Source organism: Coturnix japonica, chromosome 3 (assembly GCF_001577835.2).
Source record: "Coturnix japonica isolate 7356 chromosome 3, Coturnix japonica 2.1, whole genome shotgun sequence".
NCBI lineage: Eukaryota > Metazoa > Chordata > Aves > Galliformes > Phasianidae > Coturnix > Coturnix japonica.
Window position 1 is genome coordinate 1971934 of NC_029518.1, and position 22503 is coordinate 1994436.

The 22503-nt window shown below is 38.7% G+C and overlaps 1 protein-coding gene across 11 annotated transcripts in view; it reads left to right on the plus strand.

The window, feature by feature from the left end:
• The window catches only part of WDPCP (WD repeat containing planar cell polarity effector), a 131477-nt gene that overhangs the window by 10016 nt on the left and 98958 nt on the right, over positions 1–22503 (plus strand). The window contains exon 1 of one of the 11 annotated variants that reach the window (XM_015856577.2): positions 19294–19440. The exons of the other annotated variants lie outside the window; for them this stretch is intronic. Within the exon in view, the coding sequence (XP_015712063.1) occupies positions 19307–19440 (134 nt within the window). The 5' untranslated portion in view covers positions 19294–19306. Of the gene's footprint in view, positions 1–19293; positions 19441–22503 lie in introns of those variants that run through there. 11 annotated transcript variants of the gene reach the window in all.

The following is a 22503-nucleotide window of genomic DNA, read 5'->3' on the forward strand; positions in this document are numbered from 1 at the left end:
CAGGTTGGAAGGGACCTTAGAGATCATCAAGTCCAACTCCCGGGATTCGAGCCTCTGTACTGCAGAGCGGTACTTCTATCACTTGCACCACAGGGGGGATTCGAACCCCGGGCCCTGGTGTTACAAGGCGGCATTCCTACCACTTGCACTACTGGGGCACACAGTTTTTATCTCCAGTTTTACAGTCAGAAAAAGGTTGTGTAGTTATATTTCTTAGCTAATGGTGTTAAGTACATATTAAGTGATATTTGTACCTCAACAAATGAGGTACAGCTTGGGACAGAATTTAGGTGAAAGCTTTGATTGTTCATTAGTGCTTTGTCGGCAGAGTTCTGTACATGTTGGTAGTCTTGTTGACTAGACTAATTTCAGGTGGCTACAAAGGTCTCTGTGGAATTCAGTGTAAGATTGGTACTGGAGAATTCATAACACAGTGCCATTTGTGAAGTATAATACAAAAGTCAGACTGATAATGAATCAGTAGCCATTAAATTGTTATAAGTGCTTAGGCTGTAAGTGGAACTTATTTTGAAATCAAACAGTCCCTTGAGAAATAACTCGATTGCTTGACATTTCATCAAAGGAAATTAAATATTTAGATTGCAGTAAGTTCCATCTGATCTGACTTCTTTGGCATGTGTCAGTGATGTTTAACTCACCTTCCTTCTTTTACCAGTTTTTTTTTATTTGCTTATTCTTTTTCTGAGAAGGCTTTTTAATATATGATAACCAAAATCCCCTGAATGGCTTTTTGGGTCTCTCTGCTTTGCAGAATGTTGAGGTGTATCTGTGTCCAGTGCATGGAAAATGAACTGCCCCTTTGGAGGTACTGCTTTTTGAGTTTCAGAAGATAGGATGCTATGAATTTAAAACTCTCCCATTGTGGATGAACAGTATGTCTGTTCATGTATGTAGATGTCTTTTTGTAATTGAGCCCATGTAATTTGGTTATTTTACCTTTATTTCCAGCTTCATTTTTTTTAAGAAAATCTCTTTGCTGGAGTCTAATTAAAGTTATTGTCATAAAAGGAAATGCACTATTTGGTGAATGGGGTGAGAAAGCAGAAGAGTGGAAGTTCTGCATCTTTTTCTCATGTATATCATAACTGTCACATGAATCATGGATTAGTGTGAGGATACATAGCTGGCCTTCATTTGAAGAAACAAATAGTGTTAATGGTGAAAATACTGCTGCCTCTCTGAATACATGAAAGTACTTGAAAAAGAAGCATCACGCAGAGGTGTAACAGCAGCCATAACTTTAATTTGAGCAAACCCGACTCAAATATTCTTGGGGGAAAAAAATCTACGTATAAAAGTGAGAGAGCTCCTAATATTCAACGTGCCATAAAATACTTCTGTAAAACAAAAACTTCTAAAAAAAAATAAAATAAAAAATCACTTAACTTTGCTTCCTATAGTTGAAGCACTTTACTTTTGCATTGCCACTGCTGTGGAACATCACATTTGCATGTATGAGTTAACTTAATCATTTCTAATACAGCTATGGAAATGGAAAGAAAACAAATGTTGCAGCTAAGTAGATGGACCTGTCGCTGCTCCCATTTGAGAGAAAATCATTGCAGATTGCACAGAATGAATGTGTTTTTAAGAGTAACTAATTAGTCTTTGAACAGCTTAAGAATGACAAATATGGTCTTTGTGGTGGAAGCCATTCTCTAAAATTTGTAAATGATAAAAAATGTCTTGGGAATACATGGGTGTGCAGAGTTACAAACACAAGGGCAAAGACTTTGGCTATGTGTAAGTGCCCAGGTTTACATAAAGCAGTCAAGGTGCGTAACTGAGGTGTTACAGTTTTGCATTTGATTGATTTTCATGGCAAGTAAGGGTAGTGAGTAGTTGCTATCGTTTTGTGGTTGGTTGGTGTTTCTCATTGTTATAAAAATGATTTTTTCTTTTGAACAAGAAATTTGCCACTGTTTGGCCAATATTGTCAAGGCTTCCTTGTGTAGCTGCCAGCAATTACTGGCAAGTAGTAGGTTGCTTGCACAGTGCCATTGTTTCTATTATTTTGCCACTTACCTTTTTTGTAAATTGGAGTCAAATGAGAAATGGGTTGCTAGGGAGAGTGGATCGAGCTGTGAAATGATTGATAATTAAAGGATATGCACAATGCAAAGAACAAGCTTGAAAGCCCCGAACACACCACTTGCAATTTGTGAAATTATCTGCCTGATTCCTTTCACTTTAATTTTTCTTTTTGTGTGATAGTAAGGTAGAAAGTCAGCCTGCTTTGAAAGCTCACATACTGTCTTCAGGGAAGGGAAGAGAAAAAGCATGTACCATTTTGATGGTTGTTGATAATTTGGGGCTGCCAAACCAATGCTATTCACCCTGACATCCTGTCTTTTCAGACAATGAAGTAATATATTGGGGTAATTAAAGACAATTGCTTGTAATAGCAGAAAATTGCTGTAATTGTTTTGTTTTCTAGATAACAAAGCAGATTTATGATTTCTGTGACCACATCTAAAACCTTACTACTAGAATTCTCAGAGAAACCATAAACAGTCATTACTTCATTATGCAGGGACAACAGTTTAACTGTGTTTTATTTAGAAATCAGGCAGGACAGGTTTCATCCTTGCATTAATCTGGTGCTACATATTAATCTCAGGAGAATCTTTGTTCAAATAAGTGTGCCTTATTTTAAATGAGGTTATTTTTCAAGTGGACTGAAGGAATTAAGCGACAGAGATACAGTCTGATGCCCCTCACTCCCTGGTTTTTGAAGCTTGTTCGTGTTTTGTCACATCTGTTGTCTGCAGATCGTATGCACATGTTAAGTGATAATGAAAGCTTGCTGGTGGTTTCAGAAGTAAAGTTAAAATTAATCTTGGAGTGAAAGAAAAACAGGCTTCCAAATGCTTCTGACTTGCCTTGCTTTCATCAGATAACACAAAGCTTATTAGAAAACCTGCTCACTTGAATGCTGCTTTCTCGTGTTCTGGGACATCTACAGCTGTCTGTAAATTAATGTTTCCTCCAAAACTGGGAAGGCTTACAATCTCAGAAGCTGTTTTAAAGTCTGTTTTGAAATACATGTATATCTTCCTTTCCATAACTTCTTTTGAAATCTTGATTGCGTATGACACAGCCAAAGGGTGGACTGAATTTCCAGTAACCTTAGAAGTTCTAACAATATGTGCAACTTTTCCTATACTGCTAGATTGTGATTCTGTTAGGCTTCTTGTTGATTATCACGGCTGAAAGGATTCATCAGATATTCTTACAGAGGACATTCATATCTATGTTTGTTGATCTTTGATGCTTTTATCAATTTAGAGATCCCACTTAGTGAAGTTAAATGCACAACAGATTGATAATTAATAGGGATAATACTGACATTGTTAGTACTAACTGTACCATGGCCAGTTTCTTTGTTATGTCACTGATTTGTTCTTTCCCCAAGATTGCTGCAAGTTTGACTGTCTAATTCTGGAGTTTGTTCATAATACAGCCTACTCTTAAAACGTTTCTTTAGAAACCTAAACATTCCTTTAAAAAACTGAATATTTTAGGTGATATCACAAATCTGTTTAAATTTAATTGCAGTCTTTTATATCATTTTAACCAACTCCAGTTTTTCCTGTTAGCAAGGTCCTTTTTTTATCTGAAGAAACTAAAGGCAGAAGATGAGTAAATGGCTCAAGATTAGATGAATAATTACATTAATGAACATGAAATGGTACCTGAAGAATTTGAAATTAGGGATATGGAAGTACTAAGATTGTTTTCTAAATGCAGGAGTTTGAGTTTGGCTTAAGGCATGCAGCATGGTTTGTGAGATGTTTGAGTGTTGCTCACTGACTTACGCTGTAGGCAATCACATTTTTAGGGTCCGAATTTGTTTGCCATTTCCCACATATACCTGGTATGTGTATGTGTGTGTACGCATGCCATTTGTAGCCTTTTTATCTCCAGGGATACTTCAGATTTCTGTCCTAATCAAGGAGCTGTGTTTGAAGTGTTAAGCGGTTTTCATTCCTGAGCTTTGCTCCTGGTGAGGAAGCTGCTTCTCTGACCTCATCCCTCAAGTTTCCTGCTGAGCTTTTGATGCAGATTTTTCAGCGGGTTAGCAGAAGCTGCCATTCATGGAGCTGAGTACTTGAGTCTGGGTCTTGATAGTAAGTGACAATACAACTAGTGTGGACATTGCTCAGCTTGTGCTTCTTTTGAGGTTGTATGAGCACATACAGGGCCCACTTGTGAAAGGCACATGGACAAGTAGCTGTTCTTTGAGAAGTTTCTTACTAGGATAGAACATAATGTAAAAAAACACTGGGAATGTTTATCAAGGATGTCTAGTGCATTAACATCAAGATTCACTAGGGGGCCCAACTAGCATATAACCATTTTTGAAGGAGAAAAATGGATAATAAGCTGAAGGAACTTGTAAGAAACTGCAGAGAAATTAGGAGATAGAAGAGCTGACAGAAGCAAACAGGCTCAAAGTGGGACGGAATGTGGAGGCAGGTGATGGAGTGACAATGCATTCAACCTGAAAATGTAATCAGACAAGCATGTTCTACTGGAGAAGGGATTTAGCAACTTTGAACTTGAAAACATGTGATTTCTTCCTCCTCCTGGCTAGATTAATAAGGGGAGTGATGTTTTTAATACTGGTGTTTTAAGCATATATCATGCTTAACAAACAATTGCATGCTGTGTCAAGTTCTTTTTCACTATCAACTCCGACTAAAAACCATCGTTATCTGTAGTCTAGCCTGCAGGTGACAAGAGATCTGCATCATTGTAATTAGGCACTCATCATACTGCAAAAAAAGATACAACTATCTTGATGAATCATTACATAAAGCAAAAAAAACACATGTGGGTTGTTTTTGTTGTTGCTGTTGTTTGCTTGTTTTGCTTTGTTTTAACTCCAGCTACTGCTGGGGAATGAGAGAGCAGAAACAAGCTTGACAAGGACTGAAGCAGTTTCCTCAATATGGCAGCTGTTGTCCATTTCTCCAGAAGTTATTTTACTACACCTAATTCTGCTGGACACCTTCAAGTGTTCTTGGGCCTTGCTTGGGTTTTACTGGTCCCACATTTTTGTGTGTCCCGCTTCTCTCCGACTTTGAGAAATACATTAGACTTCACTATCCACACTTGAAGAAGAGCCATGAAATGAGTTATTGTTTGCCTTTTAGAATGGTAACTCCAGAGCATGCTTTTGTACATAGAGCAAGTGATGACAAAGTGGTCTGCCCGTCAAAATCAGGATTGTGGTTAGAGATGCCAGAAATTGAGTATAAGGAACTTTGTCCCTCTGGGGAAAGGCATATCCATACACCCCAAAATGTATTTTTTCATGGCCATTCTTATAGCTGCATTGTATGATTAATTAGGTTTTGTTCTCATTTTCTCCTACATTTTAGAAAAAGTGCAGAAAACATTCCTGAAATCCATTTGGCTGTCACCAGGTAGAGGTGCATTGCAATTTTTACCTTTTATTTCAGGAAGAATGAGTTATTCTTCATTCTTTCTCACTGAAGATACATTACTTTATCTTATCACTCATCCATGCATCTTTCCTCAGCTTGGCTAACATTCCTTTTGATTATTAAGACATTAAATTGTTCAAAACTGAATCAGCGACTGGCATTTATTGCCCAGTTGTATGTTTGCTGTGCAGTGGGTTCATAACTGCAAAGTGTTTGAATTCAGGGTCCTAGAGCTGATGTATCAATACTCCAGTTTTCAGAAGTGAGGTATAAGTGTGGATTTGCTTGTTTATTTTAGGCAGTGGCAGTTGAAATGTGGTGATTCTCTTTGAGAAGGGACAGTGGGTGACTCACAGCAATCGTCGAGTTTGGATGGATGAATGCTTTTAAAGAATATGTTGTATAATTTTATATTTAAGAAAATAATGAACATTGATGCTGTTAATGCTTAACAGGTTTGAGATGTTTGAAATCTATTTTCGGTACTAAAAAACTGACCTTTGTAGAGGGAGCAAATATTCATTCTGTAGGTCATGGAAACTATTGAGTTTAGACTTTGCGTATAAACCGATGTAGTGCTAAAATATTAGAGTATTACAACACTGCATATTTAACACAAAGTGTTTTCCTACCTTGAAGTTATGAATAGGAGGCAGAGTTAACACTTAGCTCAGAGTAGCAGCTGTAATTTCCAGGGAGACAATGGATGTTATATTCAAAACAGTGTTGGTTTCCTTTTCAGATTACTTGACTTTGCTGTAAGCAAAAGGTTGCTGAGTAAGGGACAGCATTTTTCTCTGGTTACTTAAGAGACAACTTAAGTTGTCTGATCATGCGGCCTGCTTTTCTGTTTCCTTGCATTTATTTTTGGAGCTTGGTGGCCAGTTTCAGTGACAGGTAAGGCAGAGGTTTTAAAAGCTCAAAATGTGCGTGTTTTATGAAGATCTAAGCCACCTAAGTTAGAGTTCCCTCCTCCAGCCTCCTCGACAAAAGGCTCCAAAAGGCTTGAGGATTTTCTTCAGTTTGGCCTACAAGATCAATAATTAAATATGTATTTACTGATTGCTCAGAAACTCCACAGTTCCAGACCAGCCATAGTATGCTTCCTTGTGCTTAGCTGCATAAAGTGACAGAGAAGAGAATGGAAAAATAAACTGAAGGGCATGGATAGGAAGATGTGAACAAGCTGAATTGAATGTGTAAAGTGTTTGGGAAATGTAAGGGAAATGCAGGGAGCCTTATGTGGAGGTTTGGGATGATGAAGATGGCACAATAATGTCGGGCTTATAGATGATGATTCTGTAGGAAATCAAATGGGTTGCACTGTTGTTTTTAGTTAGTATTGTTTTTAGATTACAGCCGGTACCTATTGGGGCATCCAAGCACATAAAAATAAAATTTTAAGTACCGTGTAATTCATATTGCTGGTCTTTTCTTTTTAGTTTGCTTGTGATGAGTAAGTAAGCAACCAATGCTTCTGTGTTTTCTGCTGACAGAAAAATGCTTCTCTGTTCTTACATGTTTATATATTGCTTCATTTAAGGGAAAATGTTGGTGTTGCCTTTAGCACAAATGATGTATGCATTTGCATTTCTGGAACACTTTCAGAGTTTCCCATTTACTTTTATCTTCTCCACAGAATGAGAATCTGTTTTCTAGTTTATCTTTTCTGAAGATCATGATAGACTGTTGATTTAATACTGTAATAAATTAACTTGTCGACTTCTGCCACTTTTTATGTTTGATATATCTGCATAACATTGAAGATTTGTGGAAGATGTTAGAAATTAATTCAGGTTGTACATGGTAGAGAACAAAAGGTTTGTGTTTTTTTGTGATTTAACTTTTATTTCTAAAAGAAGTTGCGTGTCTTGTTCTAAAACCAGCTTTGGATTTTAATTGTTCAGGGGTTTTTCCAGTGATTTACTAGGCACCTGACAGTGTGATAGTGAAAGTAATTCCCCACAAAGCTGAACAGTGTTGTAGCCCTGTTACAGGGTTTTTTGGTGTTCTCTTCTTTAGTTTTCTTTAAAAAAATCACTTTCAAAATGCCATCTAGCAAAGTAGACTCCAAACTTTTCTGTAGTCATGATCTAATTCTAGATTCATTTGTTATTTGAATTTACTAAATTTGTAAATTACAGTTTTTTTTCAACAGAACTATCTGACTTGTTCCTCTCCTATGTGTCAGCAGCCTCTTTTGTTTTCTGGCTGTAATAGATAGGAACACTTTAGTTCTTACCTTACTCCTCTATTTTGCTATTCTAACCAGAACTAACGTTTTGGACACAGCAGTGTTTTGAGCTGGAAATATTAGCCTTGCTAAAGATTTTATGTAAGAGACAGTCTTGATATTCTTGACTTACTATGTTCTTGTGAGCTTAAAATGTAGGAGCAAGAAAGTAATGGAAAAAGGCCAGGTGTCTGCACAAGAAGAAGATACCTATTTTTCATCTTTTCTGTGGCATTCTTCCTTCGGCATGATCCAGACAGTGTTGACCTGCTCAAAAGCTCTACTGTTTCTATTTGTTTTGAACTGACAGGAAGCAACTTTTCTGTTTCTTTGGGCTTGCAAAAAAAAAAAGTTGTGATCATGGCAAATATGTTTTTGTGGCTCTTGAAGTGGTTTAGGGTAAACTTAGGATCATAGAGGGCACTGTACCTCCGAGGGATAAACCTGTCATCACCTTTACATTTGTGTTGGGTTATGTGTAATGCATAGTCTTCAAAACAGTTGCTTACATGTCTGCACAATGAAGAGCAGATCACTCCTCTATAAAAACATGTAAGCATCTTATTTGTTTTTGCCAGTGAGGTGGTTAAGTTATTCAGTTATCAAATCTCTGCTTCTGTAGACTGCTGGATGATGCAATGCTCAGGGCTGCTCAGGCTGCAGCAGAGTGCCATCTTGGGGATCTTTCTGGCTTGTTTCTTGATGCTTTGCGTAAAGGGAATTGATCTTGAACTTTCTACTAAGCAGTCTTTTCCAGTTGTTAGATCGATACTTTGTGATACAGAATACTAGAGGAAAAAAAGAGTATTTAAGTGTTAAGGCAGCTGTATTAAATAGCACCTGCTCAGTATCTTAAATGAGACCGAATTCTCAAAAAACACGTTCAGTGGCTTCCTCAGAGAGATTTGTAGAGATACCTTTGGATAAATGTGGTGGCCTCTCAGAAGAGGAATGGGTGGCATTTGGGGTTGGAGATGTAGAAGGAGTTGTTGCTCAGCTGAGCTTGGTCTGGCAAACAAGAGTGCCTTTTGTTGCCTGTGCTGATACACTGATCATTTGGACAGAGCCTGGTGCCCATGGAGACAGGTGCCCAGTATTCTTTCTACATTTGTGGTGTTAGAAGCATTGTGTGTTTTAACTAATAAGACTTTGAATTTTGGAGGTCCTCATACATCGTGACAACAGTGGGGCAAACCAATGGCAACATGGAAACAAACTGCCGAAGTCTTTCTCTAAGAATATCTGGGTAACTTATCTTATTAATTATAAAAAACGAATATCAAATGTTTCCACATATTTTTTTTTAATATATTCCACATATTTCTTGACCAACTCCAGTCAAGCTGCCTGTTTCTTCTGTTGTCAAGTCTTGGTCTGAGAGCTCAGAGAAAAAAATACCCAAGGAAATGGTTTCAAGGGATCAAAGGATCATGAACTGATTAGGGACAAACAACAGGCTTTGATTTATTTCCCCCCTCATCGGTTTGCTATATGTACAGTTTGATTTATGCACTTTCAGGATTTGATAGCTATTCAAAGATAACTTTTTCTTCTTGGTTTCTGCTAATTGGTAACAGATGCTGCAATTCTACCAAAAATCAGACAATGTGTTTGTATGTGTGACTTAATAAAAATTTTATGAGAGGAAAGTTAATGTGCCTTCTTCTATTCTCTGTCAGCCCCACTCTTCCCCTTGCCAAGCGTTACCTTCCCCTTAGCCTAGGGCATTTTCCACATTCCTTCACCATATAAAGTTGATTACATGCCACTGAACGCAATTTAAAGGATAGGTCAGGCCCAAGGAAGGAGGAGGATTGCTGCTCCCTGGGCATGGGTTTGGAAGCTTGCCTATTTTCTCAAGGTAATTTCTATGTCTCTTAAAAGCAACAAGTCATTTTTGCTGTGTGTAGTTTTTTCCAGTTATCCTGAAGCGTTCACCTCTTAAGTTTCATGATTGCTTTTGCCCACTGAAATTTGAAGGCCTCTTCCAATTGCACTTTCTCTCCTGGTGGTTTTTTTTCCCATGTGACTTCTTATTTTGTAGTTTTTTGTTTGTTTGTTTCTTTTTTTTCTTGAATTCGGATGCTTTTTCAAAAATAAGTCCCCTTTTGTTTAGTTTTTGGTCTGGATATACCACAAACTGTCATAAGATCACACCTGAGTGCAGTGCTGAAGTGTTCATGAATTGGGCTGAGAATTCTGCCTGTCTCTTTTGGAAGTGTGGTTTTCAAGATGAGTACAACAAAGGGTTAGAGAAGCATGATGCTGAGAAATGTAGGATTTACACAGGTTGTTTTACCATAATGTAGCATCTGACTCTTCTGCTTGTTTCAAGTCTAACTGCTTAATTAAACAAACAAAATTGGTTTTGCACTGTTGCTGTCAGTCTGTTAGTAGTTGTCTTTAAGTGGTGTCTTACCAAAGACTAAAGAACATGGTGTGTATGGGAGTTTATGGCACTCCACTTATCACCTGCAGAGCTGCTCTCAGGGTGAGATGAGTTGACTGTGCTGAAATCAATGCAGAGACTCCAAAAGAGTGGGGGAAGCGTACCACTGTTAAAGTGTAATGTTTCAAAACAGCTTAATTACTTTTCTTCTTCTGATACCAAATAGCTGCTTCATCAAAGGCTGAAAGAATGCTTTCATACTAGTTTGTGTTTCAAGTGTTAGTGGTTATTGTTGGTGTTTTACCAGTTATGTAGCCCAAATTAGAATTACAACAAGCAACATCTTTTCAGGTAATGCTGCCAACACAAGAAATGTTGTTTTTGTTTTTTTTTCTGTCCTGGAAATTAACCTTCTCTTTTAATACACAGTGACATCCATTTATGGTTACCACTGAGCAGGTGATTTATGAACTTGGAAGCAGAATACAGAGCTTGTTCTTTCTTGGTTTCTCCATCATTTTTTCTCAAATGTGATAGCATCCAAACTTTCTACTGGTAACTAAGAAGTACATGTGATGGTCTTGGTATGGTTTCCATTCTGAATGTCTTAAACAGAGCAACTAAGCAGACAAACAAAACCTTCACTAATAGTAGGCAATGACTAAAATGACTCACAGTAAGGATCTGCTCAGTAACTGCTTGAATAAGTAACAAAACATATTTTTTTTATGGCATTTAATGCCATAAGGAATCTCTCAGTCCTTTACAAAGTAACGGGCATATTCTCTATTTTCCAGCATTTTAATTCTACATGTTCTTAAGTCACGTTAGTATTATTTTGAGAACATATAAGCAATGTTATTCCTCACTTTTTTGATGATTCAGCTGGGCTCTGAGCAACCTAATCTAGCTGTAGATGCCCCTTTTTATTGCAGTGGATTTAGACTGGAAGTTGTGGTAGAGGTAGACCCCACCGTCCCTGAGGTAAGAGCCTCTGTTTATTGCAAGCCCATCAAATTACAATATCTTTGTGACATTGCTCACTAAGTACAGTCCTAACTCTTTATCCTTACAGTGACGAAACAATCACGGCAGTCTTTGTGCTTCTAATTTTAAAACATGAGGACTCTTTGCAACAGTTGTGCTGTTTTCCTCCAAAGTAAGATTTGAAGGGCTTTCTCGATCTGCTGATCTTTGTACTGTGTCTCTGTTCCACACATGCTCAGTAAGAAAAGGGAGGAGTTAAGCCTTATGTTCAGTTGACTTGAAGAAGAGATGTTTGCATTTACAGTGTGTGTTTATTGGCATGAGACAACAGCTTGAAAGTTTCCTATACCTGCGTACTTGCTGGCACATATACTGAGTTTTTTAAAATAAACAAATAACTCTGTATGAAGCTTCTTTCACTTAAATTTTCAGTGATATCAGTATTCTTGTTCTTGAGTTCATGATGGCAGTGTTAATAAATATAAATGGATGCTGAATACTGATAGTATTGGAATACATTTTAAAGACATCTTTGTGTTCTGAATGATGCTATTAAAATTGCATCAGTCTTTTGCTTAATTGAAAGAACTTCCTGTTGCATGGCCAACTAAGACACTTTGGGACTGGTTTAATTGTTATATGTTTGTTAGTAGTATTAGCAGTAGAGCTGTACTGCTATAGCGATATCAGTTTTAATCTTTTCTCTCTCTATTCTTGTTGGGCAAATTGTTATCTTAGGAGATTTGAAAATGGGAACTTCTCCACAAAACTATGTGTTACATAAATATAAAAGCATGCGTTTGTTTAAAAGCAAGAGATTTATAGCACTTGGTCTCCATATAAAAGCTGATTTATGAGACTCATATCAAGAACTGAGCAGTATAAATGAGTGCTTTGAGGTTTATCCTGAAAACAAGCAGAAATGTGCAGCCTACCTCTTTTGCCTATAAGAGGGTCAACATTGGGATCCATGATCCCTTTGATCTTTACATAAAACAGATGAAAATGCATAAATTGCTTCTAATCAGGGATGAATTAAAGGAAAATAGCCCCCTGGAGGACAAAGCACCCCAGGCACCCTTCAGGAGCCTTACCAAATGACAGACCTGGAGGAGACTTCAAAGCTGCAAACACAACCAGTGCCAGCAAAATCCACCAAGAATCTATATGCTGTTTAAAAGAAATTACTATTTTCACAGTTTACAAGTGCCCAGATCTCTTCTCTTTAAGAAAAAAAGTGACAGAAACCTGCTACAAGGACATACTTTTTAAGCTGCTATATATTCTTATTCTCTTAGAGGAGTTGATAAAGGCAAGACATGCTTGTTTAATTTTGTGCAAAAATGTGTTTAGGCATGACAAGCACTGGTAATTTTTGTGTCAGGTAGGGTTTACTCAGTTTGAGTGGCATGGTATTTTGAGGCTGAAGTCTGTTTTTAGTGGAGGCGGATCAGACGTTTATTGTAATTGCTTCCTTGGTTGTCATCCATGTTTGTCACAATGAACACAAACACGGTTAACATTCCTCGAGCTGCAGAAAAGGAAAGTGTAATGAAATGTAAGGCTTGATTTTGGAGGCGAGGGAAGATTTGAGGTGTTAGTTTTATTAAAAAGTCATCTTTATTTGTGGGGGGGGAAAAAAAAAGATTACTTTTTTCCTCAAGCTAAATCAAGGTTCAGATCCTTGCTAGCTCATAACTTGCTTGTATATTGGGTAAGTGTTAATGCCAGTATTATTGAATTCACTTTCAAGGAAAAGTTAACTTCAGCATAAGAAATCTGCTTTTTATTTCTCATTCTGTTTGTGAAAAGAACATAAAACTGGTATTTGCTTTTTTAAGGATAAAGAAGAAACACAAAGGAATACTAAAATACAGTTTTTAGTAATGACTGTTACAATCCCTTTGGAATATGTACTATACTAGGAAGGATTTCATCTGCCAACTGCAGACTTTGCCTAGGTGTTGTGTACAGCATGACGTTTATTTCCAAGCCCACATATACATGAAAATCACTTTGGCACATATACATTTGGGCATGTCATTTGTTGTTTATAAGTACTTATGGAGTTGTTCAGTGGACTGTGTGATTTGCTGTAGGTGAGGTCAGAAAGGTTGCCTAATTCCTTATTGTAAACACTTAGTTACCTATGACTTTAATTGCTGTAACTGAAGAATGTGTTACGTCTTTGTCATGGGTTGTCACTTTTTGGAAGAAGCAAGTAAAAAGATTTTGCCAGTCTGTCTAGGGGGAAAAGTAGGAAAAATTGCTGAGTGCATTCTTTGGAATGTTTTACTCACATTCTGATGTCACTGAAACCTCCATTCTTAGGAGTAGAAATATTAAATTAGGTTTTGAAAAAGTAGACTTTGCCTTACATTTGGTGAGTCTTTCAGGTTCAACAGTTTGCTTTGCAAAGCATGTGTCCTTATTGAATACACTTGTCTCACTTCTGGGGCCACTGAGTATGCTGCATTTGAGCCTTCCTCACACAGGGAATGAATGGAGATTCACACATCGAAGGGACTCTGATGGACTTTCTCCATACAAACTGATCCTGACTAATCCTATCTGTAGGCTTTAAGTCAGAGCGGGAAGTCTGTTTTGTTCTGTCAGGTGAGATGAGAGCTGGAGGGAGAGGAAGGTGAAATCTGAAACCCAACCTTTAGTATGTCCAGTTTTGCCTTTTTTCTTTGTCATCTTCTTCATCATTGTTTTTATCATCTTTGTGAAGCATCTGTTACTTCTATGGCCCTTCAGTCCTCAGGGAATGGCATGCAGAATCTCATTTCCTCTTCCTACCATTAAGGAGAACAGAGAACAGGCAGAATGTCAGTTCAGCAACTACCTGGACTTCAGCAAGACCTTTGACATGGTCCCACCCCACATACTCGAATCTGAATTGGAGGAATATGAATCTGAAGGCTGAACTATTTGGTTGATAAGGAATCCATTGTATGGTCACAGCCAGAGGGCTGTGCTTAAATGGCTCTACGTCCAGGTGGAGGCTGGTAATGAGTGGTGTGCCCCTATGGTCTGTTATGGGACCAGTGCTCTTCAACATCTTTATGAATGACACAGACAGTGGGATTAAGTACATGAGAAAGATGCAGAGCTGCTAGAGTGGGTCCAGAGGAGGGCTATGAAGATGCAGCATCTCTGCTGTGAAGAAAGGCTGAGGGAGCTGAGCTTGCTCAGCTTGGAGAAGAGCAGGTTCCATGGTGACATCATTGCAACCTTCCAGAACTTGAGGGGAGCTTATAAATTGGAGGGAGACCAACTTTTTATACAAGCCAATTGTGATAGGACAAGGAAGAAGAGAGGGGGATTAAGATTAGATAGGATTTTTCTTTACTCAGTGGATGAGGCACTGGAACAGTCTGCTCAGGGAAGCTGTGGGTGCCCCATCCCTGGAAGCATTCAAAGCCAGGTTGGATAGGGGTTGGTTTAGTTGTTGTCAACCCTGCTCTCAGCAGGGGAATGGAAGCAGATAATCTTTAAGGTCCTTTTCAGCACAAGCCATTTTATGGTTCCATAAATATGAGAATAATGTTATACGTAGACTCAACTTGTGAGGAACATCTCACTGTGAGATGGCTGCAGTTGCACCAGCTCCTGCTCTTATATAAACAAGTTGAATTGGACATTCTCATTTGGACCCTTGTTCTACCTTCAGCTTCTGAAACAGTGTCATCCTCAAGCAAAATGGGAAGGTTATTCTGAATCAAGGTTGTTCTGAATCCTTGCATCTCTAGTGTGTGTTGGACTCAGCCCTGTAACATTTGAAGTTGTTTTAAAGAAAAAGCCCAGCAAAGCTTTAAGGAGCCAAGCCACTTTTGCTGAGATGTTATCTCATGGTGCACCTCCAGAAAAGGAAAGTCAGCCTGGGGAAGGTACGTGTATTTCAACTCACACGGATGGAGACTGGTGAAGTAACTGAAAACTTTAAGTAAACATAGAAAATGAGTCAGGTGGTTTGACATTTGTGAATAGCAAGGCTACCAGCCTGCCTGTAACAATAAACAGCAAGCTTGGGCACCAGGTGATGCATTTTTTTTATATGATAGCACCCACCTTTAATCTTTTAAGTAAACATTTTTTCAAGACATGAGTTTTTTGCAGGATATTTAATTTCTTTGAAAACAACGTAAAATACATATAGTTTAATTTCCTCTTACCCAAACAGCTTACATCTGCTTTACAGGCAATTGTATTGACTTTAATCACATAATAGGTCTTCCCACAGAGGATGAATGTTTCTCTTATGTGAATCACAGAATGGCCCAGGTTAGAAGGGACCTCAAGGATCATGTAGTTCCAACCCCCCTGCCTGGCAGGGCCACCAAACTTCCACAATTACTAGATCAGGTTGCCCAGGGCCCTGTCCAACCTGGCCTTGAACACCTCCAGGGATGGGGCATCTACAACCTCCCTGGGCAGCCTGTTTCAGGGCCTAACCACTCTCCTAGTAAAGAACTTTCCCCTGACATCCAACCTAAATCTTCCCTCTTTCAACTTAAAACCATTTCCCCGTGGCCTGCTATTATCAGCCCTTTCAATGAGTTTACTCCCCTCCTGATTATAGGTTCCCTTCAGGTACTGAAAGGCTGCAATGAGGTCACCCTGCAGCCTTCTTTTCTCCAGGCTGAACCAGCCCAGCTCCCTCAGCCTGTCTTCATAGGGGAGGTGCTTCAGCCCCCTGATCATCTTCGTGGCCCTCCTCCAGACCCTTTCCAACAGCTCTCTGTCTTTAATGAAAATGAACATGAAAACCAACTGGAAATTAAAATAGGAATATACTTGCAGAGGTCGTGTGTAGGCAGTTCAGTTATAAATGCAAACTGGTAGAAAAGCAGATGAATCGTGTTTGAAGAGGAAATGTGCTGTCTTTTAAAACTCCGTTTTTCATCGGCTGTGATTGAGAGGAACGTAGTTGAAGTCAGCGTAAAGATCGAGAGTTGGCGTTTTAAACGCTAGGTTGGTGTTATAAACGCTAGGTGGTGCCATTGTGTAAAGTTGTATTCCAGTACGTTTCTGACATCAGTGAAGGTGAATACAGCGTTTGGAAAAGCGAGAGATGCGGACAGACAAATTAACGGCTTCAAATGAAGGACTTGCAACTTGGGATGGAGGGTTTTGTAATATGCAGGTGGAGAAGAAATATCTTGGGAAAGAAAATTTTATGGTAAATTGTATTATTTTGACTTTAAGTCTCCCTGATATAGCTTTTTTGCCCCCCCCCCCCCCCCCCCTCACCCCCCCCCCCCCCCCCCCCCCCCCTCCCCAGTGCCCCCCCCCTACCCCCCCCCCCCCCCCTTTTTTTTTTTTTTTCCTTTTTCCCCCCTTGTTATTTTTTTTCTTTCCCTTCTTTCCCAAAAAGGAATAGAGAACCTGACTCATACTGTGTGAATCTAGGAGCCATCTCCTAGCAGCTTTATATTCTGGATATATCAAAACAAGCTTCCCTTGTGTTACTTCAAATACACCCTAAAATGCCTTAGGATTAAAGCAATCATCTGTAATACAATATCTGTGGCTCATTGTTGATTGGCTCAAAACATGAAATACAGCTTTTTTTGGTTAGTTTGAGGTTTTTTTTTTTTTTTTTTTTGTTTTTTTTTTTTTTTTTTTTTTTTTTTTTTTGGAGCAATGAGTGTGTTTCCTTCGGTGTTTGCCTTCACCAAAATCCTGCATTCCTTGTCTAATCCTGAGATATTAAAATAATTAAGTGGAATAGTCAGGGTTTCACTTAATTAAGCATAATTGAGGTTTGGGATACTTTTGATATTAAAATTTAACAAAGAAAGGATAAAAAATGGCTTTGCTGAGCATATGCAACATTACTTATATAGTATATAGATACTGCTGCCTGTTTTCAGGAGTGCACAGGGAGCTCGCTTGCCTAAGGACAGTTAGACTGACATGCTAACAACTTGTTTAGCCTGCTAGTCTTTATCAGAGAGTGTGCAACTCTGTTTATTGGACCTATGTGAAAAGTTAGCTCTGTCCAAAGTAATCATTGTAATCTTAAAGACATGAAAATTTGGTCCTGGAACAGGCTGCCCAGGGAGGTTGTGGATGCCCCATCCTTGCAGGTGTTCAAGGCCAGGTTGGATGGGGCCCTGGGCAACCTAAACTAGTAAATATGGAAGTTTAGTGGCCCTGCCAGGCAGGGGGGTTGGAACTTCATGATCGTTGAGGTCCCTTCCAACCCAGGTCATTATGTAATTCTGTGATTTGGTTACATCAGTATTTATTCTTATGGATAAAGTGGTTAAAAGAAAATCAAAGTTCTGCAAGAGCCATTCAGATATTTTTGCTGTGTGTAAATAATATATTATTTATTGGTAGGGGAAATGCATTTATTCAGCAAATGCTACAGAATGATTGTTCCTATTGAGTCACATAAAATACGATTTCATGTACTTCATTATTTAAATATATGAGGTCCTAATAACAATTTATGTGACCTAGAAAAACACCAAAGGGTTGGCATCAATTTTTAGATTACTTCTTTCTTTCCAACCAAGAACCTTGTTCTGTAATAATATCTTACACACAGGGTTGCTTTATTATAGATGTTGCATGCACTTTAACTGCTGTGCAAAGCACCTCTCCCATGTAATTACACAAACATATTCTTAATTAATATGACTTGTGTTAGCGTGATCGAGCAATGGAATATTTTTTTAGGTGTGTTTTGCAATTCTAAAAGAAGGCTGACAAATGAGGAATGCGGTTACTAAATATCACTGATCTCATGAAGAAATCCTTGTAAAGGATGAAGGCCAGGACACTAACATAGACTTCATTGCAATCAATTGCCTTAAAATACCCTAGAATATCTGCTGATGCAGGAATTGCAGTATCCTGATCCTAAAGAATCTGTTTAGAAAAGTGTTGTTAGCTATGAAGAGCACATGGGGAACTGGAATAGTTTGTTTACTTTGTCTCTAGCTTGACTGTGTCCAGTTGAAATACCTCTACATACCTACATGGTCAAATAACATTCTTTGTGTTTCCTACTTCAAGATCAGTATATCCTATACTGGATATAGGGCTTGTACAGTATATGGTGCTCTGTTCCATGGTTTGAATCAGTTGTTGTTTTAAACGTTTGTGCATTTTTCTGTATGCCAATGCCTGGAATCCTTGCAGGAATTTTAGCTTGGAAATGGACATGGCTCATTTCCCTATGTCCATTAATTCTGTTGCTCCATTTTGAACTGCAGCAAGGCAGAACAGAGTATATATCATGATCAAGGTAATCATTAATGCAAGTAAGTTTATGCACGTGCATGTGTAGTCATGTAGAGAGATGGTTTTGGCTCTGTGATTTCATAAAGCTTTTGAAGTTGTGGCCATGCAGCTAATGAAGGAGGAGGAGTGAGTAGATAAATAGAGTAGTTACTTCCCCAGGATATTTAGCTGAAGCAGCTGGATTTGGTAGAGTGCCACTTTAAAGGATAGATCAACTGGCTACATATAGGGTAGTAGCTGGGTAATGATGCACAACTTGGTGACCAGTGGTAGAAGCAAGAATACACCAAGACCTAGGCTGCTATCTATTCACAAACTCAGCAGAGCTGCCACAATATATAGATAGGAGAGTCCTTGACACTGCCAGTAGGCGTTTTGCCATCACTATCTGGAAGCTCGTTATGCTTACTTGGTGCCAGTCAGTTGCAAGCTAGTTGAATATTGAGAAATCATCTGCTGGGACTGTTGGAAATTTCTGATGCTTTTAGGGAGGAGGCTGATACGAAGTGCAGCAGTTTCATAAATAGAGTGCTCAGCCTCTCTCCTTTCCCATTACCCAATGTAAACAAAAATGTTTTGCGGGAAAGAATACCTTATAGGATGCTACAAGCAAGTTGTGTTGCATGTGGACAAACAGACTTGAGCCCTCCAAGCTGCTTCTGCCAAACATTTCAATTAGGGGAGCTGCTCAGAGGAGAGCAGATGACACAACTTAGTCACTACAAGTAAACCCCTGCACAGTGTCTTGAGTATGTTATCCTGAGGCAGGTTCAGAACACCGCTGGATGAACCAAGAAGAGGTAGCAGTGCTGCTGTTTTCCAGAATGGTGTCTTTCTCTGGGGGATGCAGCAGTGAAAAGGGGACACTAATCAGTAATGGCTTGGAAGTACTTGCTGGACCTGCAGGAGGGATGCTGAAGTCACAATTTGTCTTTGCTTTTTATTCTCTCATGATCTGTACAAATGAGGAAGACACGGTTGCTGCAAAGGCTGTTTCTCAGCATACTGGAAAAAGACATGTCTGGTGACCTTTCAGTGCGTTTAAGAGGGAGGTTTCAGCATGTCAGTGAAGTCCTGGAGCTGTGGAGAACATACAGGTATGGGAAGGAGACCTACTCAGCTGTGAAGCAGTGCAATGAGGTATGAAATGTGCCAAAAAGCCTAAAGACTGGATAGAAATGTGTCTGTGTAAAGCCAGGAAACCAACAAGCATCCTCTATAAAATTCTTCCTTTTCTAATAAAGATTATTGAAGGTGACATAAAACATGACAAATTCAGTACAATCAGAGTCTGAGAACATCACTTTGGGGAGGTCAGCTTAACTGCCCTATCTGCTTGAATGCCTTTTTTTTTTTTTTAGACAAACCCTGTGTTCTGGTGGTTGCCCTTCTTCCTAGATGTGTGGCTCCACTTGAGCTGTACTCATTTGCTTGAGTTTTCCCATGACTGCTCAATAATAGTACAGAGGGAAACCCACAGAGAATTAATCCAGTCATGGTTGTGCTAATTTGCAAAGAAATTAGTGAAAATAAGGGGAGTTTGTAATAAATGCAATATAAAACTTGTTTACACGACTGATTCTTCTCCCCACCCCCATCAGCCTGGCCTTACCTCATTCCAGATTCCTGAGTTCTAGCTGAAAGCATTTCTGTGGGGAATGCTACCAGGAAAATTCCCTTTTTTATCTTGGCTGTGAAAGACTTGTATGAATAACCTTTCAGTAGAAAGAGAGAATCAGCCTAAGTGTGTTGCTGCTGAAAAAGGATGGGTTTATAGTCAGTAGTTTAGTGTTCTTAAGAGGGCTATACATTTAATCTTTGATCTAGAAATGATTTTAAGAGTCTGCACATAAGCCAAAAGAAGTTCTGTCTAAATGCACCATCTTCAGCTCCAGGTATAACCAGAAGGATGGTGGTCTTTTTGGAGGGATTTTTCATGACTTCACTGCACTTCTTCTATATTCATTTAGCTGGTATGTTATTTTCAGAGAAAAGAAGTTGGTATTTCAGTACCATAGTTGGACTTGATGATCTTTGAGGTCTTTTCCAACCTAGGTAATTCTATGATTCTGTACTGTGTTCAGGGATGGAGTAGGTTGTCCTCTTAGAGCTTACAGCGCCAACAATCTATTTGGCTGTTTCTATTTTTACGTTAAGGAGGTGACAGAATGTAAGCTCCCATCCACTCCACCTCTTCAAAAACCAAGGGCAGCTTCTCTTTGTGATCCTGCTATCTCTTTCTAGCTTAATTTTTTCCTGGTGAGTGTAAGTAGCATATTCCACCATCATTCAACAGCGACTCAACCACTGCTTGCAGAAGCTTAAATTGCTCTTGTTGTGTTCTACCTTTCTGTAGGAAAAGAAGGTACTTGCCAATTCTTTTTGATGCATTAGTTTTCTGAATGTCATGGTTTTGTAATTTTGTAATTTTGCTATCAGTATTCCACATCATAACATCATGTAAAGTATGGATACTTCTATTGAATGTGCAGTCCACAGAAGAAGACTACATATCCCAGAGAACAACAAGGTTAATGATAAGTCACGGGACCAGGACGCTGTATAATCTCGTTCCCAGGCTGGAGTGCCCTCCTTCTTCTCTCGAACTTCTCGAAGAGTGGGAAGCGTTCCAGCCGTGTCGTCTAGAGTTCACAGTAGGCCTCTCGGTTTTCGGGGACTCTCTCTCTCTGTTTCGTTCGATTTGTTAGCCTCAATTATATTATATTGTGTTATCTTGTATTTCAGTATCATATTTAGTAAAATAAGTTTTTCCTCCTTAGATTGTTGCTGTTTTATCCCACTCCCTTTTTCCCCCTCCTTTCCGGGCCCCGGGGGGGGGGCCCACGGGGTGGCTTCCCCTGTCACGGGCATAGGTAAATCTAAGTAACCCGTGACACTGAATAATGTCTTTTCTTCAGAAATGTGGCTACAGATACTTGTTGCTCTGATGACATAGAGTAATATTCAACCCATGCATTGTGTATTTACTGTGAGAAAAATCCAACTCAATATATATGTGTTATCTTTGTATAATGCACAGTTAACTAAACTTGGTCTTTATGCAGTAAACATGCACTTTAAATAATCTTCTCACAGAGAATAATGCAGACATTACACCCATTCTGATATGTAGAAGATGATCCATAGGGGGAAAAGATAAGTCAATTATTTGAGAATAGAGCCCTTAATTTCTTCAGGCTTTATAAAAAGAGTTTGGGCATCTGCACGTATTTATTTTAGAGATATAGGGGTAAATCTTCAGCACAGAGCATGGGGAGGTAACCATGGAACATTCATTAATGTTAATGGGATTTCTATGGCTAATTCCCCACACACTGGCTAAAAATTTAGCCCAGGGAGATTTGAGAAGTGATGTTGAGTAGCAAGTTGGTTGGTTAGCCTCATTACTTCCATGTTATTAACTGCTCTATCTTTCCCTGGCTTTGCATGAGCACTAAGATATGCTTAACAGTTAATAATAAAGGACTCTCTGTTAGATACAGATTCTAGTATGGAAGTGCAATAATGTGGCTGTATGAGCAAATTTTAGAATACGCCTTTTGGGTATTTTGAGGGGAAAAAAAAGATCAACAAAGCAATAGAATAGAAAGGAAAAAGAAATGTGTATTAAGGTATATTTTTAGACAGCAGAACTGGTTTATATTGCTGGTGACTTTAGTACAAATTTAGCATAAATATGAAGTATAAACTTTGGAAAAATTACATTGCATTATTGGGATGAAAACTCAGAGTTGACCGGCTCTGAGCAGGAAGTCATTGGACTGAATGACTTCCAAGTTCCTTCTAACCTAAATTGTTTTGCAGTTTTAGTACATGAATCATATGTTTAACATGGCGTTTTCTTAACATCTTTTCAGACTGATTTTCACTTGTGACAGATAAAGTATGATTATCTTAAAAGTTTGAAGGATGATTGAAAGCTAGGAAAACCTGAAACAATATTTTGAAAACTAATTAAAGAATATTATTTTAAGATAGAATCCAGGCTCTGATTTAAGAAGCCTACCAAATTTATGTTCCTGTTTTCTGCTGTGCTGAAGATATGCAATAAAGATTGTGTGCGAGATGTAAACACGGGTATGAATGCATATGTATGTGCTCACTTCTATTTCTCTATTGTCTTAGCAGTTTCCCTTAGT